Source organism: Diceros bicornis, chromosome 38 (assembly GCF_020826845.1).
Source record: "Diceros bicornis minor isolate mBicDic1 chromosome 38, mDicBic1.mat.cur, whole genome shotgun sequence".
NCBI classification, from domain to species: Eukaryota; Metazoa; Chordata; class Mammalia; order Perissodactyla; family Rhinocerotidae; genus Diceros; species Diceros bicornis.
In genome coordinates this window covers 5,688,359-5,713,994 of record NC_080777.1, presented here as the reverse complement: position 1 = coordinate 5,713,994, position 25,636 = coordinate 5,688,359, and the positions used below count along the sequence as shown (strand labels likewise).

At 40.8% G+C, this 25,636-nt stretch overlaps 1 protein-coding gene across 4 annotated transcripts in view; it reads left to right on the top strand.

Moving 5' to 3' along the window:
• Nucleotides 1–25,636, top strand: part of SMYD3 (SET and MYND domain containing 3) — a 670,522-nt gene that overhangs the window by 513,722 nt on the left and 131,164 nt on the right. For all 4 annotated transcript variants that reach the window (XM_058533571.1, XM_058533572.1, XM_058533574.1 and 1 more), the window contains 3 exons: nt 9,502–9,569; nt 11,153–11,255; nt 19,730–19,840. In XM_058533571.1, coding sequence (XP_058389554.1) covers nt 9,502–9,569; nt 11,153–11,255; nt 19,730–19,840 — 282 coding nt within the window. The remainder of the gene's footprint in view (nt 1–9,501; nt 9,570–11,152; nt 11,256–19,729; nt 19,841–25,636) is intronic.

The window sequence follows — 25,636 nt, the reverse complement described above, 5'->3', positions numbered from 1 at the left end:
CATATTCATTCTTTCAGCAAACGTTTTTTGAGCACACTCAGTGTGTCAGATCAGTCTGAGCCAGGGGCAGAAAAAGAATACAATCGAATCTCTACCCTCTTGGAGGTCAAATGTAAAGAAACAGCTGTAATGTACTGTGCCGAATGTGGGAGTGGATGTGTGGGCAAGTCCTGCAGGAGCTGAAGCCAGAGGCTCCCTCCATCGGCTGGACGAGTCCCAAGGCCTCCCACAAGGGGAGACCTGTGAGCTGGGCCTCAAAGGATCAGTGGGAAGTCAGCGGACAAAGAAGGGATGGGGACATTCTAGGCAGAGGGGCTGGCCCACCCTGCAGAGACCTCAAGGTGTGAAGGGTGGAAAATTCAGAGGACGGCATGAGAGGGCAAGCTCCAGAGAAGAGCCTGGAAGAGTCAGTCAGGACCAGATCCAGACTCAGCAGTCAGCCTCTCGCCCTAGGCCCGGGCTTATCTCTCTTTTTAAAACCCATTCTTCTGTAATGCTTTCTTTCTCAGGCGTCGCACTAACTAGCCAAGAAGAGTTTGTCAGATTTTACTTTCAGTAATGTACATTACAGAAGAAAAGATATATTTAATCTGCTTTTCCAGATTTTCTCCTCTCTTCACATTCTGAGGAGCTCTGAATGGGGCCAGGGACCTCCCTCAGGAATCTCTGTAGGTCACCACTGAAGTGGGGCAGGGGTGCTGTGCTGGTATTTTATCTAGTCACCGGCTCAGGCATCTGGTCAGGAGAGAGGCTGGGAATAGTACCATTTCTGTATTCATTGTGGTGATTAGTTTAAAATGGTACCAGAAGAGAAGACAAATGATCAAATTGTGTGCTTGCATGGAAATCCCATTAGCGTTTTGTGTATCTGCCTGTAAGAGAGGCTGCAGGAAGTGGGGACGGGCTAATTATGAGCTACCTCAAGAGAAAGGGGAGGGCTGGAGGTGGGAATAAAGCCATGATTTATTTTCTCTTTTACTTCCTTCTCTATTTCTGAAAATAAAGGAGCGCACCTTGAGAGATCACAGGAGGGACTGTCTGACCTCAGAGCCTAATTTCTTGCAGGCTCTGGACCGCATAATTGTAGTTGTGACCCTCCCCAGTCTGACTGGTGTCCTGTCCTCCCTGACTCCTGCCCACGTGGGTCATTAGGCAGTGTCCAGGGATCAAGTATGCGGGGGCAACCACAGAAGAATTGACCCGCCGAGGTGCTCTCTCCTCTACTGCCACTGCCTGCCAGAAACAGCCCCAGTACTAGTCCCCAAAACACCCTGGTGCAAGGCCGTGCAGCTTGTCAATGAGTCATGCACACTTCACATGCTATAATGCAAAATACATGCTTCTGGGGTTTCACTCCCTGAGATGTCAAGTATGATCAGTATGACAGACCCTTGCCTGCCCAGATCTCTCCTGGAGAGGATATTCACCTTAATTTCCACACAGTGAGAATAACCTCAGCTCACACTTGAATTTATCTTTCATTTGGGGATTACATTAAGCAGTTGGTTAGTGTTCGGTTTTATCTTTCATGTGGAATATTTTTCTGTAGTTTTCTTTTCTGCATTAACTTGATGGAAAAACACAGATGATTTGAGCCACACTCTGCTATATCCAGTTCAGCCTCAGTCAGGTGATACACACCACCTAGCGTACTTCATTTAGCAGGAATTTAGTACGGGAACTAAGACAAATTACAGTGAAGAATACTGGCACTGCCCAGGGCTGGATTTTTGCACCAATTACGTGGAAAGAGAATAATGAAACTACATTATCACGTGAGAGAACATTTTAGAGATTCAAGCTGAACAAAAGAATCTTTAAGTGTAATCTATGGGAGAAAGTTGAGTTCATTGTGGTAATAAACTTTTTGGAATTTTTAACAAAAAAGACTCTTATGGCAGAGCTATTGAAACCTACAACAATATCCTGTAATAAATTATTTAAGAATATTATAGTAGTTCTGAGCCTCAGGATATGGGAGGAAAATTACACAATGGAAATCATGTTACAGAGCTTTATACTTTTATACATATTTGACAGACATCTATAGTAAGTGCTTTTTTCAGCAGATGACTTATAAGGAGGTGAAATGCCAGATAATATCCTCTGGGAAAGCACAATAGACGAATTTGCGAATATCATTCCTGTTTTGTTTTCCATTATCAAGGACAATTGTTTAAGATATAATGAATTCTGCTGTGAGTAAAGCCCTTAGAAAAATGAAAATGTGGGTGGGTTTCAGAAAGCAAACATGTTAGCTAAAGGGGCTTCATTCTGTGAGTCCTCGTTTGCTAACATTTGGTAGTTTGACCTTGGGAAAGATGTCAAATAGGAAGCACAATTGGATGATTACTGGTCCCTTCACTTATGATATTGGCCTTGATACTGGTTTTAGCCCTGGCTGGTCATTGTTGAGTATTTTGTACATCGAGTGTGCACTGTTTGTGACCACACCTCGAAATGTGACAGACGTCATCGCAGTTGTGGAAACAGATAGTACTTGAATGTACCAGGGTCTAGAAGGATACATTTCCAAGTATATTGTTATATGGGATATGATAAAGTTTTCTTAAGTAAGATTATTTTTATTTTTTATTTGGCTTGAGTTATAAAATACATTTGTAAAATCTTTAAAAATATTCATAATATATAAAGACAAATTTTTAATTTTCTCATTTAACAAGTGGTGTACATGGTTTAATTTGCTTTAAATTATACAAAAAGAAAGGCTTTTTATCAACACCTACATTTTTTTTTTTTTTTTGTGAGGAGATCAGCCCTGAGCTAACATCCGCCAATCCTCCTCTTTTTTTTGCTGAGGAAGATGGCCCTGGGCTAACATCGGTGCCCATCTTCCTCCACTTTATATGGGACGCCGCCACAGCATGGCTTACCAAGCAGTGCGTCGGTGCGCGCCCGGGATCCAAACCAGCAAACCCCGGGCCACCGCAGCGGAGTGCGCGCACTTAACTGCTTGCGCCACCGGGCCGGCCCCTCAACACCTACATTTTTAAATGCATATTTTTGGTTTGGGTCTTAGGCAGCATCATGCTTTCATGCCTGGATGTTTACCATTCTTGTAATTTACTCTTTAAGAAACCAGTTAGATTAGGTTTTATAATTTTCACATTCTGTTTCTAAGTGACGAGGTAAGAGACGGTTTTAGGTGGCTAGGGGCAAGCATATTTCAAATAACACACTGAACACTTTAATTGTCTTTATGCCGTCTGCTAAAAATAAGATGACATACTCATTATATGTATTCTTTCTAACATTGTGTAAATACTGGAGATGTCTTCAAGGGCTATGTAAGAATTTCCGCCAGAAAAAAGTCATTATATGGAGCATCTTCAGTCAAATTTATAGAATTATCATTTTTATATTCCTCCTTAACTTATTTTCCAACTTCCTTGCGTGCTGTCTTTAACCAGTGGCCCACTAGGTCTGCAAATGAAACAACATATGACTAGAAACACTGGAAAACTCTATGACATCAGACTGCCACAAGATAGCAGTGGAGCAAAGAAGCAACTCAGTGATGAGTCATGAGCACAGTCATTTGCCCCCACCACCTTACAGCCTGCCCCCTGACAGAGCATGGAGGCTGTCCAGCTACTTCCTGATAAAGGGAAAATATATTGCAGTAATTGTTTAAGTATTGATTTTTAAAAGTTGAAATCGAAACAGATGCCATAACCGTCTTTATCGTGTAAACCTTCTGGAAACCCTTTTTGAATTCTGGGGTTTGTGATTTTGTCATTTGGGAAGTGCTGCCTCTTCACTCCTGAGCTGACCTCCCTCCAGTGGCCAGCTCCCGTTGTTCTTTTGGTTTGGAGATTGCAAACTCGTCATTTTCAGGGCTAGGAAAATACTGTAAATGAGTGACCAAAGCAGGGAGTGGGATATTAGGAGAGGCCTGATTTGAGTCATGAAAGGTGGATAAATATTTGCCATGCAGACAGGAGGCATCAGGAGGTAAAATTTTAAATCTCTTAAGGTTTATGAGAAGATTTTGAAAAAATAATTCTGTATTTAATAAAATGTCATATTCCATGACAGGTGAATAATATACCCTGACTAAAATACTTACCATGCTTCTAAAGTTAGAGAATTATTAGTTCTAGGAATAGGGGGAGGGGCAATTATTTTGTATGAAAACCTCTGCTTTTGGTTTCCTACCTGCCAACTCTTCCTGCTTCCTTTCCTTCTGTCCACAGAGCTTAATAAAACTAAATGCAGTAAGCTCCGTTTTGAAAATTTGTCTTTAGTTCCTCTAATTAATCAATTGTATGTCAAAACTTCTGTTCTGAACATTCTACTTTGAATAGAGAAATTATAAAAGAGATGCAGATGGTCTTAAAACCACTTTATATTCGTGTTCAGAAACCGAATTCCCTTTTGTTTAAATGTGTTTTAAAATTTATATATTTTTTGAAATGCAAAGCACTCTTTGAAGTAGGCTGGAGAAGCCAGCTAAAGCTACTTGCACACGGACCAAGTTCTTTGTAGATGTGAGTAATTAGGGGGAGAGGGGCTGGGATGTGGATGGCTGCTTCGTTGTGGTGTAGACTTACTCTGTTCTGAACGGGTTGTAAGTTTTCTTATAGCTGTTCAGCTTTGCCATTGAAAGGTAATGGTAAGTTGGTGATTTTCTCTTGTCTCAAATATCTTAATTTATCTGCTGCTACAAAAAGTTTCTATGTCAGAAAATTTGAGGAAAAAAATGTGAAATTTAAATATGTATATAAAATACGTCTCTGAGGTATGCACTTTGTGTTTTGGTATTGACCACTACCGGGGAATTTTGAACCCCAGAACACAAATGTCGAGTTCTGGACCTAGAACCTGAACCAAATGACGTAAGAATTTGGTTCATAAAATATTTTTAATTTCACTTTAGTTGTTCTTACAAAATATAGAGATTCAGTGACCACTTGTACTAGCTTACTAGATTTTTATCATCTAGAAAGACTACAATGTTATATTATAAAGCCTTTTGATTATTTCAAAAGAAAAATTATGAAGGGTGAACAATTTTTTATTCAATAATTATAAAACAATTTAAATATACATTTTAATTTCATGTCATGGGAAATATTTTTAAAGTAATACTCAAGCTTAGTTTTTAGAAAATTTTTAACCTAATTGCTTTTTTTATTGAAATAATCTCATTAATATGCTTTTCTAAACATGTCTTTGTGTGAAATATTTATTCATTAATTGTTTAACCTGTGCAATTTCCTAAGAAAACTGTTGATACAAAGATAATACTTCTAGGGCCGGCCCTGTGGCTTAGTGGTTAAGTGCGCGCGCTCCGCTGCTGGCGGTCCGGGTTCGTTCCTGGGTGCGCACCGACGCACCGCTTCTCCGGCCATGCTGAGGCCGCGTCCCACATACAGCAACTAGAAGGATGTGCAGCTATGACATACAACTATCTAGTGGGGCTTTGGGGGAAAAATAAATAAATAAAATTTTTAAAAAAATTAAAAAAAACAAAAAGATAATACTTCTAAAATGTTTAAACTTTTATCTCTGGCTTTATTTCCATTCTTTTATTTCCTGGTATAAAGGGCAATTCCTTTTGGATTTTCACTTGAGTACATATGGACATATTGTATACCTGTTCTTTCATGTACAAAAGAAAAGCCCTGAGAGCTACCTCATATCCACCATTGCTATCGGTTATATATGTCGAAAGTATTTCCTGTAACATTTTTCTTAATTCGGATAGTGCTGAATGGAACGAATATTTTTAGTAAAAGTCAGAGTAGGGAAAAAGTTAAACTTTTTATTCACTAGCTCAGGAACACTAACACATAACACCTCAGAATAATACAAATGAGGAACTTGTCTAGAATTTAAGTAAAACTTCAAAACATCCGACTCATATTGTGGAGTGGAGCAGAATGAGAGATGAGGGTGACAGATTGATAATAGTGAAAATAGGAAAAGGAAAAGAAGGGAGGAAAGTAAAGAATTAAAGGTTATTCACAATAGCCAAGACTTGGAAGCAACCTAAGTGTCCATCAAGGGACGAATGGGTAAAGAAGCTGTGGTATATATACACAATGGAATACTACTCAGCCATAAGAAACGATGAAATCCAGCCATTTGTGACAACATGGATGGACATTGAGGGTATAATGCAAAGTGAAATAAGTCAGAGGGAGAAGGTCAAATACCGTATGATTTCCTTCATTAAGTAGTAGATAATAACAACAATAAACAAACACATAGGGACAGAGATTGGATTGGTGGTTACCAGAGGGGAAGGGGGGAGGGAGGAGGGTGAAAGGGATAATTCGGTACGTGTGTGGTCATGGGTTGTAATTAGTATTTTGGTGGTGAACATGATGTAATCTATGCAGAAATAGAAGTACAATGATGTACACCTGAAATTTTTACAATGTCATAAACCAATGTTACTGCAATAAACAAAAAATTAAAAAAAAAAGGAATTAAAGGAAAAGATGCAAGACAAGAGAAAGAGAAGGAGAGAATGTGGGGGCTATCATTCATTCAACAAATATGTATTTGCCCAATGTATCACTCCCCTGGCATTATAAGCAAAGAATCAAACAAGTCCTTGTGCTCTTCTAATGGATAAGACTGTCCTCGCCTCCACTGGACTAATGGAAAAGGGGATGAAACAGAAGAGGAGCTAGAGTGGAGAAAAAGAAGGGACAAAGAGATATGAACAGGGACAGAGAGAGATTGGATGCCTAAGGACAAGAGAGATGGAAGATAAACTTCTCCGTTTCCTGGCACAGACTTATATCCGTCTCTCCTCTTTCACACATACAGGGTACCTATGATTTGTTTCTGGCATCTTCTCTGATCCTATTCTAGATAGTGACCCTCTGGGGACGCTGAGGACCACACCCATGCAACTATCCATCTATGGGAAAAATGTTTATTAGTGTCTTCCCTGTGTCAGGCCAACATTGTGCTAGGCACAGGAATACAGGGGTAACGAAACGCTATCACTGCTCTCCGAGTAGTTTACAGTCCAGTTGTGTATGGTGTCCAGTAAATGGGTAAATAATGATGCAGTGTGGCGAATGCCGCTGAAGAGATAAGTAAAAGTCAGCTAAGTCTAGGGATCGGCAAATTTTCCTGGAGGAAGAGATAGCCAAGTTGACATTTCCCCTTGTTAGTGCTTCCTTTTAAAAAATTCCATCAGAGTAAACCTATTTTGGAAGAAACCTTTAATTTGCTTCGTAGTTGAGAAAAAATTTATAAATTTTGGTTTGATTCAAAAGTTAGCAAATTAGATCTGTTTGACCTGGTTTACATTACCTTTACCATTGTTCAGGTAAAGTCCTGATTACACTTTAAAAATAAGTGTTAAAATTTATATCCCCCCCCAAAATCCATACCCATTTAAAAATGTTTAAAGTTTCAAAAAGAAAACACAGGATCTTTTGTCCTGTGTTTTTTACCATCCATTTTATACATGAATATGTATAGGCAGTATACTGTTGCAACTTAATATGAAACAGATGCCCTTAAAGCAATTTAACTAGTATGTGTTTAAAATATGTGTATGTACGCCAGTTTATTTCCTGATTTGAAACTGCAGTTTTATCAGACTTTTAGAGGAAAAATTCCAAATCATGATAAGTTGCACTAGATTTCATATAAGAGCTCTTTGGAGCATTGGAAGATTCTCAAAGTACTGAACGTTTTTTCATACTTTATGTTCTTTCCTACAAACCTGATTTAGAGAAATTCGTTGTTGCTGCTTTTTCATTTGCAGAAACTCCCTGACAACAAATCAGCATCCATTGGTAGTTCATCTGAAGTCTGTAGTGGCCTCTTCTGCTTTCTTCTTCATGGGCTTTGTTGTTACGTCTTAAATTCATGTCTCCAGCCCTGACTGCTGCCCTGAACTCTGATTGCTCATTCTTAGTCTTGGCTTGGATGTCTGATAGGCCATTTCAGATGTAACATAGCTGAAACAGAACCACTGGACTTTCTCCTATCTCCCTGCAACCAAACCTGTTCCTTTTACAGTCTTCCTCATCTTAATTAATAAATGGCAACTGTAATCTTGTTCAGGCCCCAAACTCGAGCATTGTCCTTGACTCTCTTCATTCTCCATAAGCAGTCCATCGGTAAATCCTGTTGGCAGTACTACCCACTTCTCCCCACTTCCACTGCTACAAACATCCAGGCCACCATCATGTCTCGCCTGAGCTCTGACTGTTTCCTCTACTTCCACCCTTATCTTTCTATAGCCCATTCTCTACAGAACAGCCAGAGCGATCCTTTCACATCAGAAGTCAGATCCATTCAAACCTTGGCTCAGAAGCAACCCAGGGACTTTGTCTCATTCAGAATGAAATCCAAACATGGCTATAAGTCCCTATATGATCTCTCTGATCTCATTTCTTACCCCTCTTCTTCTTACCTACTCTGCTTTGGCCACACCAGCCTTCTTGCTATTACTCTATGCCCAGGAATATTTCCACCTCAGGGCCTTTGCACTTGCTCTTTCTCCTGACGTGAATCTTCATCACCTAGACATGCACATGTTCACTTCCACAGTTCCTTCAGGTTTCTGCCTAAATGTCATCTCATCCTGAAGAGCTTTCCTGAGCACTTTTTCCTCTGTCTCTTTACCTTATTTCTTCCTTAGTGTTTATCCACATGTGACATTTTTCTGTCATTGAGTTTTTATCTGTCTTCCCCACTGGAACTTAAGCTCCGTAAAGGCAGGAATTTTGCTTTTCTCTTCCCTGCTCTATCCCCAGCACCTGCCTGAGGCAGTGATGTGTGACCAGGACCTAGATTTTCTAGTTCTAAGTCCAGTGCTCTTTCCAGATTCTGTATGGCCTTCCATAGGTTTTAAGTTCCTTGAGCACAGTGATTGCATCTTTTATTTCTTTTGCCCCATCCTCCTATAGGGTATAAGACTGTGCTGTATACTCTTTGTGGGGGTCCCTGTGCCTAGTAAATGCCATGGTGTGACTGAATGACTTCCTGTGCTCGTCGTGGTCTGTCATCAGCTTGGGTCACAGACTCACTCAGGGTGTACTTTGCTCTTAGGAATAAAAGACAGGCTGTTGTTAATCGTCAGATACACGGTGGCATTTGGAAACTGCAGGCAGTTTGAGTGAAAAATCTGACGTGGTAGGAGTCTAGTTCTCAACAAACAGATTATTTATATTCTCAATTTTGAAAATTTCATGGAGTTCCATCCATTTGGGTGAGAAGATTAGACTGAAATTAATAGGCCCCTGTGCTGATTTAAGCCTGAGTTTTATTTGTTTGTTTTTTATAAGATGTTGCTATTTTGTACTTAACCATCCAATATTCTTAAGGAAAGTGCGTTCCAGATATGTTCTTCTGCAAATGAGAGAACATGTTTGGCTTGGATCTTTCCAGAGCAACGACTAAAAGGCTCCTAAATTTTATTTTGAAAATTGTTGTTCTCTTGCCTGTGAAGTGTTTTAGGTGACTCTGGTAATCCTGATCATCTCCTCTTTGTTTTCACAGGTGATCTGCAACTCTTTCACCATCTGTAATGCAGAGATGCAGGAAGTTGGTGTTGGCCTATATCCTAGGTATGGTGGATAATGGTGTTTCATTTACTGGAAGAATCAACTTTAATTCCTACCCAGCTCCCTAGCCTTTTGGAGGTAGTTAGGCTATTGCAGCAGCTGGTTCAAGAGCCAAGCTTGAAACCTAATGAGAAAATACAAAAAAATGGAAAATGTTAAGTTTAAAGAAAACAATTTTATAACCCCAAATTATATGCTGTGGTATTAACAGAGGCAGACTTCAGACCTAAAATCTTGTTCTCAGGAATTTGTGGGTAATAATAATAATAATAATAATAAGCAGGCTGAGATTGGTTATTCCTTCACCCCTGCGCTGGTCTTATTCCCTATCTCCTGGACTGAAGCGCGTGATTGTTTCACCAGACTCGTGGTACTGAACCAGTTGGGTTCATTTTGTGTTTTGGCTTAGTGTATTCGGCGCCCTGTTGCTCCAGGAGGCGAGAAAGCTTTCAGGGTTTGGCCCTCTGAAGAGGTCTCTCCAGCTATCACTGAGGGGGCCTTTATCACTGAGCTACTAGACTGTCCTTCTGCAGCATGCCAGAGTCACTCCTAGTTTCATCTTATTTTCATGCTACTAGGGTCCAAATATAAATATAGTCTTTCTTATAATTAGTTGTGAATCTGAGAATTCAGATCTTTTCTTATTTCTCACAAGTGTTATAAACTACAGGTCTATTGGTATTGGTCCTCAAAAAGCAATAACATAGAATGATTCAGAGCTTGGGCTCTGAGTTCAGACCACCTGGTTCAAATTCAGTCACCACTTACTAGTTGTGTGTCCTTGGGCAAGTCATTAACTTCCACGTATCAGTTTCTTCATCTATACGTGATCCTCCTAAGATTATTGTGATGATTGAATTTGATAAATATGCTCGCTCAAGTGCTAAGAAAGTGCTTTCTACATAGTAAATGCTCACTTAGAGTTATTCTGGTTATTATCAGATACGGTGGCAGCTTGGATGCGTTCCCTTCCCAGATGGTAACAAATGCATCTCCACACTAAGAAAATGTCAGGGGCGTGGCCCAGAATGCATGAGGATCTAGTTAGCAAGATACCCTCAGCTTTCCATTGAAGAGGAAGTACTGCTAATTATTCTTCAGTGTAGCTGTGGATGTTCTAGGAGAGGTGGCAGTTCCTCCAAAGGAGCTCAACAAATGAGACCATGTGTGGGAAAGGTCAGTGGTGTCTTGGCTGCAGTGGTTACTGATGCGTCCCGTCATCTCAGAGAAGGTTTCTTTGTAAGTCGGTTTTTTCCCGTCTTCCTGTTGGGTTGCCTTATTGGCTGGTTTCTATTGAGACAACTACTTCCCTACACCCACCTCAAAAAAGGACTCAGAAAATGTTTTTATTAACAAACTTCCCTAATTAGCCTCCATCTTGGGGAGCATTTCACTTAAATGAAGTGAGTTAGTGACATTTCTGTGACTTCCCCCAAAGCACTCAATCCCTGGTGCACTGTCAACCTTACCTGTCCCCCTCTGCCCAAGCTGAAGTGTCTTTTGCCCATCGTATTCATTAAATTTAGATACTTGACTCTATCTGCTGAGCCATGATGGTCTCCCTCTCTTTTTTTTCTTTCCTCCAGTATGTCTTTGCTCAATCACAGCTGTGACCCCAACTGTTCGATTGTGTTCAACGGGCCCCACCTCTTACTGCGCGCAGTCCGAGACGTCGAGGCAGGAGAGGAGGTAAGGAACTTGTGTTTCCCACTGCCTAGCTTCCTTTTCCACCAAAGATCCTGTCAGCGTGGCCCTTCTCTACACCCAGTTGTGCCCAAGGGACAGCTTTTCATTGTCCTTCTGCCAGGGGGAAGGTATATAATACCTCTACCTGGCGACCGGTTTACCCATCATTACTTCTCCCACATTATGGATGGGCTAACTTCTTTTTTAATCACCGTTTTTCTGGATGATGACAGTACCTATTGTACGTGTGTGAGAGAGAGGTGTGTGTGTGACAGAGTGTATGTGTTGTGTGCATATGACAGTTCAGCGGCCTCTCACATCCTTGCAAGTGGTCATCCTTTCATGGGCAGGGAGGGCAGCCCAGCTTGTGAATGAGATCCCAAGGGCTTACTTACTCCCAAGGCCACTAGTCACATTTTGAAGGTGACTCGTTTTTACCTTCATGTTAAGACAGCAAACAAATTTTCCTCTTCCAGGTTGCCATTGGGCCCTTCCAAACTTATCAGCATCTCTGGATAACTATCCAAGCAAAGATGTGAAGGGAAGAGAGGACAGAAGTGGGACCTCTAGCAGTGAACTGGCTTTGACCCTGCCAGTTTTGCAGACTGCCAAGGCAGCTTCTTTTGATGAGAACCTTCTCAGAATTCCGAGGTCTTGCGAGGCAGCTGCAGATGGGCTGTCCCAGGGCTGTGAGCCTGCACAGGGCTTGCACAATTACTACCCTGAATTCTGGGGCATAGATACGTAGGCTTTTTAGAACGCAGTTCCTTCTACCTTCCGATTTGCTAAAGTGGATATTTATTGCAAGGAAAACAGAGTATCGTAAGCTTTTATTGCATTTATACAGCACTCAGCCAATAAAACCTAAATTCAGAGGCACCATATTTTATGTGGATAGGGGTTTGGCTTTGATAAGACTCCCTCCAAGCTGATTTTCAACTGAATAAGCTGTCTCTTTTACAGCCACTTATTGAATTTCCGGTTTTTAGGACCAATGTACTAGGTACAGTGGGATATCTGTCAGCAATATGGGGAATTTAGATTTTTTTGTCCCAGGCCATATATGACTTGAAGGCAGGTAAGGGTGGGAACCACTATCCATTTGCGGCAACATTAAGGGGGCTGAGGGATGGCTGCTACTATTGATGATAATGTTGATGATGATAATGTTGTTGTTTTTGCTAAATTAAAAGCAAACATAGAAACTATTAGAAATGGTTGGAATTTTCAGAAACAACAAAGAAATTTCCATAAGAAAATAGATATTTTCAGTATGAAATATCTTTTCATATAACTCTTGTTTTCTAAGCTTGACTGCCAGTTAGTCTCCTTGGTTGATTTTCATTTAGTTGAAAAAACACCTGGTCTTTGGTGCTTATTTCACTTTTTCCATGTCCTTCTCTTTCCATCTCTAGAGCAATAAGCAAGTCCCTCCTCTTGCCTGACACAAAATAGTTCTGCTCAGCGTCAGGTCCTGCAGACTCGAATGTGTTCCCCTGCAGTACTTATCAAAGCAGCTTCTCATCAAAGAGAGGACTCTCCCCACAAGTGTTTCTTATACCAGCTCGTTCAGAAAATAACATTTTTTCCATACCATTATAGAAGTCTTGGTGCACGACGTTGTCTCTGCTCAGTTGTCCTCCCTCCCTCTGCCCACCATTTCTACTTGTCTTAATGTTATACACCCTTCAAGGCCCTCTCAAACTCCATCTCTTCTGTAAAGCTTTTCCTTCCAAATTAAAGGAAGATCTTTCCCTCTGAGATCTCCCTTATAGTGATAATTAATATTTCTTTGGCATTTATTCTGGCTCTTTTGGCAACAACTCTGTTCAGCTACGAGCTTCATGAGGACAGGCAATTGAGTCTAACTTCTGTATCGCCTTTGCCCCAAGGCGGCATTCAATAGCTCTTTGTTGACTCGACTTTCTGTTAAATTGAGCATACTGTAAAGACCAGCAGTGTTTCTCGCTGAGGGCACTACTGGCATTCCAGATAGAACAGCTGTTCATTATGAAGGATGGTTGCGTCATTGGAGAAGGCTGGTGTCCTTAGACCCTGCTCAGTTAATGCCCGTAGCCACCCCCCAACACCTGAAATACATCCTGCACATTTAAAACTGGCCCCTTGGGGCAGAGGTAGAGGAGAGAGAGAACCAGGAGAAAAGATGTTTTGAGGTTAAGAGGGGTGATTCCTTTTTGTTGTGCAAATATTTGCTTTAAATTGGATAAGGAAATAAATTTAGAAATTTGGCTATTTCGTAGCATGAACTTTGCATTTTGGCTTTATTGCTCTTTAGGGCACCCCCAACTTTATATGTGCCACTTGGGATGTAAGTACCAGAATGTAGGCTCCATGAGGGAAGATTGCATAGTGCCTGTAATGTAGAAGATCCTCAGTCGGTGTTTGTTGAGTGAATGAATGAGTCTTGCTAAAGACAAAACCAGAGGTAGAATAGAATCTTAGAGCCATTGTGAAACTACCACTAATCCTCACGTTTGTCCCATGGGCCCGGAAAAGAAAGTAACATGAAAGCCAGCCCATTGTCAGTTTGAGATGGGAACAATTCAGACCTCAGGCAAGGAGAGCTGGAAAATTGCACAGGGTTCATAATAACAGAAGTTTCTTACCCTTTGTTTCTCTCCACATAAAGCCATCCTTTGGACCACTTTTGGACCATTTCCCCTCAAACCAGCACCATTTATAGCACTTTGCTACATAAGGATTTTCATTGTAATGCTGAGTTGTCGGGTCTTTTTCGGTTTTGGAGTTTTGTCTCCTCACCCAGCACCTCCTACAGAGAGATGTTTGTTTATGATTTGTCATGTTTACATACTAGATTGCTGATGGCTGCCTCTTCAAGGTTATGTTAAGCTGTGAAATACATATTAAGGTCTGAGAGTCTTCTAAAACATGGATCAGGGAAGAAAGCTGAACAGTCCAGGCCACTCTCATGGGAATTCCTGGTTAGAAGAGTTGTAGCTGTTAAAATAATGCCATTGGCTGCCAGCATTCTCTGGAGCCATGTCAATTGGGAGAAAAGTGATTTGCATAAATTGAGCATATCAGTATCCCTAATGTCAGTTTTAATCTAAAATGTTTTGGAGCTAGAACAGTCTGTTTCTTCTCAGTCATCTTTACTCATTTGCTAAGTCATTTAACAAATCCACTGCATGTTTACTGGGTGTCATGTACTGGGGTGGGCATTGGGAATTCAAAGATGAGCAAGACCCAGCCTTGCTTTCAGGAATTCAAGGTGTAATTGAGGAAACAAACATGGAAGAGAAAACAATAATAGAATATGAGAAATACAATAGCATAAATGTACATAGGGCTTTTTAGATGTTCAGAGCGGGGGTACCCAAGTAGTGGTGGTAAGGGGCAGGAGGTGGGACTGGTTGAGGAAGGCTTCCAGAGAAGTGAGTCCTAGACTCTTAAAGGATCCATAGAGTTAAAGTTGGCTAAGACAGGGGAAGGTGTTCTAGGCAAAGACACGAGGCCAGAGACAGAATGGTGAGTTCAAGGAGCTGGAAGCAGTTCAAATCAAGAGACTGAAGAATTCAGATGTGACCAGCAGTTGAAGGAATATGCAAGGACCAGACGGAGGAACCCATAGGGGACTTATTAAGGAACTCGGTGAATCTGAAGGTTCCATAACAGTGCCTGGTATACGGGAGGTGGTCAGTAGATATTTGTAGAGGAGGGGGATAGGCAATGAGGCGTCACTGAAGAGTTTAAGCAAAGGAACCTGCATGATCAGGTTTTCTGTGTGTAGGCAAAGTCGGGAGAATGAGGGTCAGGATGATACAGTAATCCAGGCAAGAAGTGACGATGATGGCCTAAGACAGTGGGAATTCAGGTGGTGGCTTGTGATGGGGGATCTGAAGAATATAATATTTAGAGGCTAAAATTAGCAGGATTTGATAGTTGACTGGCTACAAGGGTGTGACAAAGAAAAGAGAAAAGAATAACACTCAGGTTTGACTTTAAAAAGAAGTGCGATTTTTTTCAAAGTCTTTTTTCAGTTCAGAGCCAGTATTAGCAGAAAAATTTATAATTGTGACAGTGTAATTCCAGAAATGAAAACAAATTCTAATTTTAACTTGGTCTTATCCACTCAGATGTACATAATGAAAAAGTGGGCTTTGTGGTAAAGAGGTTCGTTTTGCCTTGAAATTTTCAAGTAAGCAACATATTCAACATCCAGAAAATATCTTTCATGATGTTACTCTAATGTTGGAAATGATTTACTGCATTTTCCATAAGAGCTGCACTAAAATGGCAAAGCAATGGTCAGTAGCATTAATATTTTAATGTGATTTTGTTCTATGCCGTTAAAGCAACCACCGATCAATGGCAAAGTTGCATATATAAGTTCCTGCTAAATGAGCCCTACATTAACTGAGCAGACTCTGCATTATAACTGGTGAGTCAATGAATCTTTAATAAAGGTTTTTATCTTTGGCTGATAAAAATGATTTAGCTGTCATTACCAGTTAGTAATCTGGCCATGTTTTTTTTTTCCCAAAAAATATGAATAAAAATGTTTTTGCCATGAGACCTTCAGCTTTGATACAACGTATTTTGTGAACTTCAGTGGCATGAAAGGGGCACAGAGAGGGGCATGGGGCAGTCTTCATTGGAAGAGGCATGTTTGAGGCAAACTTGAAGGGTTAGAGAGCTCTGAATAAGCCGAGAGTGGAGGAAAGGGCATTGGCTAGCCAAGGCAGCCATGCATGATACACACTGGCATGGTGTGCATTGTTTCAGAGGTGTAGCGATGTGCGTAATTGGGACTGATGGTAGGGTATAGGGAGAGATGCTGAGAGTATAAAGGCAGCCAGAAAATCAGTTGGGGAAGCCTTGGGTGCCTTTATCCCATAGGCAGTAAGATACCATAAAAAATCTTTGTGTAGAGAAATGCCATGATCAGATGTGAGTTTTAGGAAGATCTCTTTCAGAGCAGTTTAGAAGATGAAAGGTAGACTGAAGGCAGCAGGAAGGCAGGTGAGAAAGCCATTGCAAAGTCCTAGTAGTGGTTACAGGCAGTTACAGGATAGTGGGGGAGGCCATAGGAGGCTATTTATCGGGGTTAAGTGAAATAACTAGTCTTCTGTTGCCTGTTCACTGCCTGGCATGATTGCTCATGAGTTTTGGCCCTCGTAATAAAGTCATGGGTTAGTCAAGCATATTTCTCTGGTGTGGCAGACCCTGGATCCGTTGGCTTCACACTGGGCACATTGCACTCACCCAGTAACTACTGCCAATTGATCTGATAGCTGGGGCTGTTGACTGAGTGCCATTGGGCTGGATTGAGAATTAGGGTCCTAGAGTTAACCCAAGAGGGCACACAGAGATCAGCTCATTTTACCATCTCACCTCATACAAGGTAAGGAAACTGGTTCCTGAGAACTTGATAATATAAGATGAATGTATATGCTGCCCCAAACTTGCTAATAGGCTGTTTCAAAAAGTGTGCTTAGAAGTTGGTTGTTTGGAATTTGGAACATAGTGTTCTCTATAAACATGAGGAACTTGCCTGATAGGATGGCCATTTGCATGTCAGAGGCAGCCCTGGCTTCAGATCACGAAACAAAAGAAAGATTTAGGGAATTAAAAAGTGGCTGTGGTCTCAGCTGAGGGAGCCCAGTTGTCACAGAACATTGCTTAGCATGGGCTTGAGTCTTTCAGGTTTGATGGTGCTGCCATAGCTCCTTAAGAAGCTAGTCTCGCCTATAGCCCCCCCACAAGTATGAGAAGCAGCTGTGTTACTGTAGAAAGAACATCAGGCTTGAATTAAGAGACGCGGGTACAAATCCCCGACGGATCCCAGCTTTGCTGGTTTTCACTGTCTCATGCTGCCTCGCTAGTGACTGCCTAGCCCATGGTAGATGTTCAAGAACATCATTGTCTCTATTTCTTAAGGGCAGATACAGTGCTCTTGTTTCTGTGTATGGAGCAGTGTATTATAGGTGACTAACATGTGAAGGATCTATACAGAGCCAGCCAGCCAGATCAGGCGGTGGCTTCTGTCACCCTGGGGATGGCCGTGGTGGATTGGGCAGCTCTGGCTGGCGAGACCAGGCCTCCTTCCCCCTGACTACTTTAGTGAGGCCCTCCCAAAGCTGTATTTTCTTTCAAAGATGATGGCCTTCTCTGCCCTACTGTGCTTTCAGACAAGTAAGATCATGCTTTGTAGACATGCTTTCTTTTAAGTCCAAGAAAAACCACATGGAGTTTTTTGCTCTAGGGAGTTTTTGTCTCTCCTTCAGTGGATAATCCTGCCTTCTTCCTCTTCTACAATATCCCCTTCTCCCCCTCCACACGTACCCCCATAATTACTTTCTACATGAGAAAGTGAATAAAGAGGTAATTTACACAGTATGATACAAGCTGATATATCTTACAAAAAAAGAAGAACTAGAGAAGGGTGGGGCATTAGGAGTGCTGGGGTGGGGGGGGAGTCAGGTTGTTATTTTCAATAGGGTGGTCAGGTTAGACCTCAGAAATGAGAAAGTGGGGTTTTCTGGAAACTCAGAAGAGATGAGGGAGATCACTGTAATAGATCTGGGAGAAGAGCAGAGGAAACAGCCAGTGCACAGCCCTTGATGTGGGAGTGTATGTGAAGATCGAAGGAGGCTAGGTGGGAAGCCACGAGAAGGAGGAGATGAATTCAGAGAGGGAACAGGGCTGGATTATGTAAAGCCACTGCTACTCTCACTACCTGTGATGAAGGACCACTTATTATTGTGGTTATTTCTTCCCTAATCCATTGCAGACTAATATTTCTGTAAACTTTAGTGAAGATGAATTACTAGAAAAATGAAATTTAAAAAATGTATAATGGGCCAGCCCCGTGGCTTAGCGGTTGGGTGCGCGCGCTCCGCTGCTGGCGGCCTGGGTTCGGATCCTGGGCACGCACCGAGGCACTGGTTCTCCGGCCACGCTGGGGCCGCGTCCCACATGCAGCGACTAGAAGGATGTGCAGCTATGACATACAACTATCTACTGGGGCTTTGGGAGGAAAAATAAATAAAAAATAAAATTATTAAAAAATGTATAAGATAAAAGCCCAATGTTTTATTATTAGAGTCACATAAAATTTCTCTTACCCAATTGCTGTACAAGTTTCTAAATGTTAACTTTGCATTTCTTTACTCATTTCATGGTAGAATAGTAACATGGACTAGCAACTCTCCAGGAATCACACTCTGAGGTGCACTGTGGGAATCCATTGTAAGGACTTGACCTTTACCCTAAGCAAAAGGGGGAGCCTTTGGAGCATTTCAAACAGAGGAAAGATCTGATCTGACTTGTATTTTAAGTGAATCACTGGATCGAGGGTGGAGTGCAGGGGCCCCGGGGAGAAGCAGGGAGACCGGTTGTGAGACTTGCGTCTTACAGGCAGGAGATGACGGTAGCTCAGACCAGGATGGTAACGTTGGAAAAGGTAGAAAGTAGTTGGTTCTGGATATATTTTTAAGGTTGAGCCCACAGAATTTCCTAGTGGATTGGACTGGGGATGTGAAAGAGAGAGAAGTCAAGAATGACTCCAAGGTTTCAGCTTGGATAACACAAAAGATGAATTACTGTCAGCTGAGATTGGGAAGGCTCCAACTGAGAGAGAACAGGTCGAGGGACAATCAGGAGTTCCGTTTTGTGTATTTTGAATTTGACTTTCAGTATATAGCAGATCCACTCAAGTGAGAAATGTCTAAACATCGTGATGTTACCTAAAGACCTATGTCGTGAAGTGAAATCTTAGGGCTAGAGAGAAACCTGAGAAATCTCTGAGATGTGCCCTCTCATCTGTGACTTTTCACCATCCCAGGCACGGCATAGTTACTGCATTTGAAAGGGTCTAAGGAAGTCCATTTAAAAGCCTCCATGAGTGATTTCATTCTGATATTAAATTCTCCCTATTTGGACATTATTCCACCTTAAAAGAAAATGTAGTCACGAGTAGGAGAACTGTCTCCTAATATCAAAGATACCAAACTTGATTGACCCTAAATTCCAAGAGGCAGCCATAGAATTGATTAGGATTTAAGAGCAATCTGTGTATATCATCTGCCACCTATTTGATTGCCAGGATTAATTTGGCTTCTCTGATTACCAGTGGTTACAGAATTCATTACCAAACCTTAGTAATACCGAACATACGACAGCTCTTGGTATTTTACTGTTCAATGAATAAAAGGTAAGGTGTAAAAGTGTATAGAGGTCTTGAGCCCAGTTCTTTAAAATAAATACATGATACACTTGTGCTGACCACATAACAAAGACGGAAGGTAGTATATTAAAAATCTTACATGTGAGTATTTGGGTGGAGACACTCTAAGTAGTATCTTCTCTCTTACACTTTTTGATGTGTAATAAAAGCATGTTTTACTTTAATAGTCAGCAATAGTAATAACCATTTGTTAAAGAAAATGAGCACAACAGTCATGTGACCCCTTTCCTCTCTCTGGCCTCCACAGCTCACCATCTGCTACCTGGACATGCTGATGACCAGTGAGGAGCGCCGGAAGCAGCTGAGGGACCAATACTGCTTTGAATGTGACTGTTTCCGATGCCAAACCCAGGACAAGGTATGTTGTGTGGAACCAGCTTGGAACTGCCCTCAGGCAACATCCCAGTGGTCTTTCAGAGAACTCTGCTTTTATTTCATTAATCCAAAAGTAAAAGACCCTCACTGCCTAGTAGGAAACAAAAGTAAATAAAATAATGCGTTATGCCACATATATTTTATTTCCTGGAACTTTTATCACACACCAGGCAATGAGAGGTTTAATCTCAGGTAAGGATCCATGGAGCTTACAGTCTAGAGGGAAGGTAGGTGTTAAACACGTAATGAAAAGATGTTGAAGGCAGAGTGCTATTAGAGCTATAACAAAAGCATTAAGTTACTTCATGATGGCAACAGCTCTTGCTCAGTGATAAACATACCAAGTTGTATCTAGTGTTTTATGTCTTTAAAATTTGTTCTGTAAGGCGTTTTGCTTCAACACTTTATCAGGTGGAGATCAGTTATCCAGCAACTTCTACCCTCTGACAAAGGAAGAAGAGCCAAAGTAAATGCCATAAAGATAATGAATTAATTTTTCTCATATTACTCATATACACTCCTCACATTGAACGTGTTTACTTTTAGTTTGCACACAATCAGGTTATCTGATGAAATCTTACTTTTGTCGAGTGTTTTGCATTTGTTGGAATTCTTTTGTAATCATTATCTCATTTGAACTCAATAATTATAAATTAGGAAATGGAACTCAGAAAGGTTCAGAGATGTGCCCCTGGGACAGAATGAAGGAAAATGTGGCAGAACCAAGTCTCAAACCCAGCTCTTTTGACTAAATCTAGTGCTCCTTCCATTCCTCTATACCACAACCACCTGACTTCTGGTGCCAGCATCAGTGGAGAGAGGTCATTGGTTTCACTGCAGGAGAAAGGACCATGAGCTCATTCTAATGATGCAGGAATCAGTGAAGATGATTAGCTTTTCATTAAAAAGAACTTTTAGAAATAAGTGAATTAAATGGGAGAAGTTGGACCCACTGCTAATAGCTCCCCAAGATTCAATCTCTATTAGCGTTAGCCTTTTGCCACTCACAGACATGCCAGGAATCATGGGAGATCCCCTGAGATTTCTCCCTAGACTGTAATCTGGAATGGCAGGCATCAAGCTAGCTTCCCACCAGCATCCTTAGTTGGGAATGGGAAAGCTTTGAGATTTAGTGCCTCTTACATGCCATCTATATGGCAGACCCACAAAAATGTCTCAAATAAGTGTTTATATTTTATTAAAATTGGGTTTATGTTCACTTTCGGTTTATTGTTATAGTTTAAATCTGGCTAGAATAGTATATTAGGTTAAGAGTTCGGCTACAAATAACAGATAAGCCAACTAAAATTGGCTTTAGTAGGGGTGGTGTATTTGTCTCAAGAATTCTGGAGAAGGAGTCCAAGATGGGAGCAGCTACTCATAGATCTCATCACAGGCCCAGAATCCTTCTGTCTTCCTCCTTAGCCATGCTTTGCAAGTGCCTTTGTCCTCATGGTCCTAGGATGACTGCTGCCCCCAACCCCTAGTCATATGTCCAAGCTCTAGACTTTAAAAAGAAGAGGTAATAAAAGGCAAAGAACAATGAGAAATCCTCCTAGGGATTTCCACCTACATCTTACTGTTCAGGACTGTGTCACATGACCACCTTTAGCTATAAAAGAGGTGAGGAAACTGTATTTTAGCTGTTCAGCCTTTATACTAGAGGAAGACGAGGGAGAAGAAGGTTGTGAATGGCTTTTGGGTAGCCGATCTACAGTGTCTACTATGTCCATTGAGACCATTTGCTTTCTTCCTTTGAGCTAAGTTTTTTTAATATTATATTAGGATTCTCCAGAGAAAGAGAACCAACAGGATATGTGTGTTTGTGTGTGTGTATATACATCTATATATACACACTGATATATACATATATAGTGATACACACTATATATACTGAGAGAGACAGAGAGAAAGAGTGAAAGAGAAAGAGATTTATCATCAGGATTTGGCTCATGTTATTGTGGAGGCTGAGTCCCAAGATCTGCAGTGGTGATCCAGAAGAACTAATGGTATAGTTACAGTCTGACCCGGGAAGAGCCAGTGTTTCAACCTGAGTCTGAAGGCAGGAAAAGAACGATGTCCGAACTTGAAAGCAGTCAGGCAGGAGGAGGTCCCTCTTAGTCGTGGTAAGGTTGGCCTTTTTGTTCTATTCAGGCCTTCAACTGATTGGGTGAGGTCCACCCCCATTGAGGAGAGCAATCTGCTTTACTCAGTCTACTGATTCAAATGTTAATCTTATCCTAAAGCTCCTTCACACACATATCCAGGATAATGTTTTACCAAATATCTGGGCACCCTGTGGCCCAGTCAAATTAACACATAACATTAACCATCACAGATATTGTGTTAGAGATAGGCCAAATGGTATATTCAAAGAAAGTACTCAGTTACTCTGCTGGATTCTAGTCCGTTCTGTAGCTAACAAATTGAATGGTCTTGGGCAAGTCATTCAACTTCTCTGATTTGTTCCATCATCTGTAATACAAGGAACTCATACAACTCAATGGCAAAAAACCAAACATAGAATTTAAAAATGGGCAGAGGAACTGAATAGACTTTTTTCCGAAGAAGACGTACGGATAGCCAAGGTAGTCAAGACAGATACCTGAAAAGGTGCTCAACATAACTAATCATCAGAGAAATGCAAACAAAACCACAATGAGATATCACTTCGCACCTGTTAGAATGGCTGTTAACAAAAAGAGGAAATAACAAGTGTTGGCAAGGATATGGAGAAAAGGGAACCCTCATGCACTGTTGGTGGGCATGTAAATTGGTGCAGCCACAATGGAAAGCAGTTTGGAGGTCCTCAAAAAGTTAAAAATAGAACTACCTTGTGATCCACTGATTCCACTTGTGGGTATGTATCCAAAGAAAATGAAAACACTAACTCAAGGTATCTGTACCCTCATGTTCATTTTTACAAAGTTTTACAAAAATTTTACATATTTACAAAGACATGGAAGCAACTTAAGTGTTCATCAATAGACCAATGGATAAAAGAGATGTGGTGTATATATTATAATATCTATATCTATCTCTCTATGTTATATGTATATATATAATAGAATATTATTCAGCCATAAAAAAGAGGGAAATCTTGACATTTGTGATAACATGGATGGACCTTGAGGACATTATGCTAAGTGAAATAAGTGAGACAGAGAAAGACAGATACCATATGTAATACGAGGGAATTTAGACTAGATGATCTTAAGGCCCCTTCCAGCTCTATTATCCCATGTGTCTCTGAAATGTTTCCTAGTGGAAGTGAGTAGGGTATGTATTTAGATGAGAATATAAACTTGATTTCTATTAGTTTGTCAGTTATATTTTTAAGTTTCCACTTGAGAATTTTGTTCTGTTTAGTGATATAAACATTCCTTCTGAAATCTCTATACTGTTGATTTGCTTTGAAAATACATAGGTAAGTTCAGTTTAGTGTATTCCGCAAAGATCATAAATTCAAAATTCAGTCAAAATTAAATTTACTTCAGTTCCTAGATTTAACGTTTTCAAGATTGTTTTTCTGCTTTTCTTGGAACCTAGAAAATTCATTTCAACAGGTTTCTGCATCAAGCAATATTTAGTACGTGCCTACATCTGCATGTTACTGGACTCGCAAGGTATCGTGTTTCAGGAAGGCAAGAGGCCTTTTAATAGCGATGTAATTTGTGTGTGTGGAGTTAGTTGTCGTTTGTAATCAGCAGCAGCTTAATTTCTGGAAGAACTAAAACTTACCTTCTCAGGGAGGTTTTGGGGTGATTTGGCTTCTCCCGTGGCTTGCCCTGGTCAGAATCAAGGCAATAGAAGCAGAACAGACCAAATGGCATTGATTGTTTCCATACGTTTGTGGATGGTACATAGCATGCTTCTTTGGATGTCACGTGCTTTGTTGCAAATAAAGCTCTATTTACTTGCCATGTCACTTTATCTTTTCTAAAACCTGTTACATTTGACCTTTTTTTTACAACACGGTGTTTGTCAGTATACTTGCTGCCCTATTGCCTCATTCCTAGATTATTGAAACAGCCCCGAATTGGTCACCTGGTCCTCAATTTCTTCCCTTCCATCCTTCTTACACACTGTTTTAGAGTAAGTTTTCTTAAAAACCACTGTCTTTGCTGTGCTCAGAATTTTTAAAATATTAGCATTATCTTTAGTCTTTAGGATAAACTTCAAACTCTTAGCTTGGCATTCATTGTCCCCTAAAATCATGACCCCAAGATCTAACCTACCTTTGTTTCTTGTTTCTCTTCTCTTCTCTTTTTCGACTTGTTTTATCTAATGACACCTTTTCCCTCACCCATGAGATTCTGAAGTGGCTTACAGGCACACATGCACACATATACACATGTATATATATTTGTATATTTAATAAAACAGCAATAAATTTTATATTGATTTGTGAAATAAGAGTTACAAGAAGTAAGACAGAAGCAAGTTAGTACCCAGAATGCGTGCCATATGATCCTATACAGTGACAATAGGGAGTAAATCACAAATTGACTCTAAATTGCCAGCAGCCAAAGCTAAAAGACTAACTTCAGAATTTACAGTAGCTGTAAGACTGAACACACACATGGTCCTCAGCTGAAGCACAGCTTTTCCTGGCACTGAGGCCTGAGGCACTCACGCCAGGGTCCTTCTGGGACTGACTGGTCAGCATTCTTTTTTTTTTTGGGTGAGGAAGATCAGCCCTGAGCTAACATCCGATGCCAATCCTCCTCTTTTTGCTGAGGAAGATTGGCCCTGGGCTAACATCTGTGCCCATCTTCCTCTACTTTATATGGGAACCTGCCACAGCATGGCCTGACAAGCGGTGCGTCAGTGCGCGCCTGGGATCCGAACCTGCGAACCCCAGGCTGCTGAAGCTGAGTGCTCGAACTTAACCACTGCGCCACCGGGCCAGCCCCTCAGCATTCTTATCAGACTTCCACAGTGATTTAAGTAGCTGATTTATATAATATCCCTCAATGTGGCTGATTGACATAATTTCATATTATAACTTAATAAAAGAAGTAACAAGAAGGATGAAAAATTATATAATGTAAGTTCTTATCTCTCTGATGGTTTGCTTCATTCCAAGAATAAAATTTAGGCTATATGGAGGAAAGCATGGACTATATATCCTTCAGAAAATCCTTCGTTAATGTTATTTCTTGCAAACAGTCTTCTAAATTTTTTATTTTAATTTTTATGAGTGATACATGTATATAGTTGGAAAAGTAAAAGCACTCCAACCCAAGTGAAAACATGAGGATGTCTTCCCTCTGCTGCTCCTGCCCAAGACCTGCTTCCCAGAGATAACCCCTTTCAGCTTCTGGCATTTGTTCCATGTTTCTAAAACAAAAGCTCCCTTAAATCATGTCCTAGCGATGTTTTTTGCTATTGGGTTGGTTTAATGACTCCTTTTTATTTCCAGGATTTCAAATTCACTTTTTTCCCATATCTCTCGGTTTATGTTTTATTTCTACCTGTTTCTGTTTCATAACTTTTTATTCACTTCTAATGCATACTGCTCTGTTATTTATCTATTTGAGCATCCTAATCATACTTCGTTGAAGTCTTGGTCAGTCAGTGCCATAGTTTATTTTCCTGGAGTGAAATCATGTTCCAACTGTTGATTTTTTGTTGGTTATCTTCCTTAGCATTGCATCTCACTGAGTGTTTCGGAATTTTGTATGGCAGGCTCATTTTCAGTGGAAAGTTTTTTGGTTTTGTTCCTTTCTCTCCTCCTGTGCTCATGCCCTCTGTCTGGTAGCTTTGCACTTGTCTC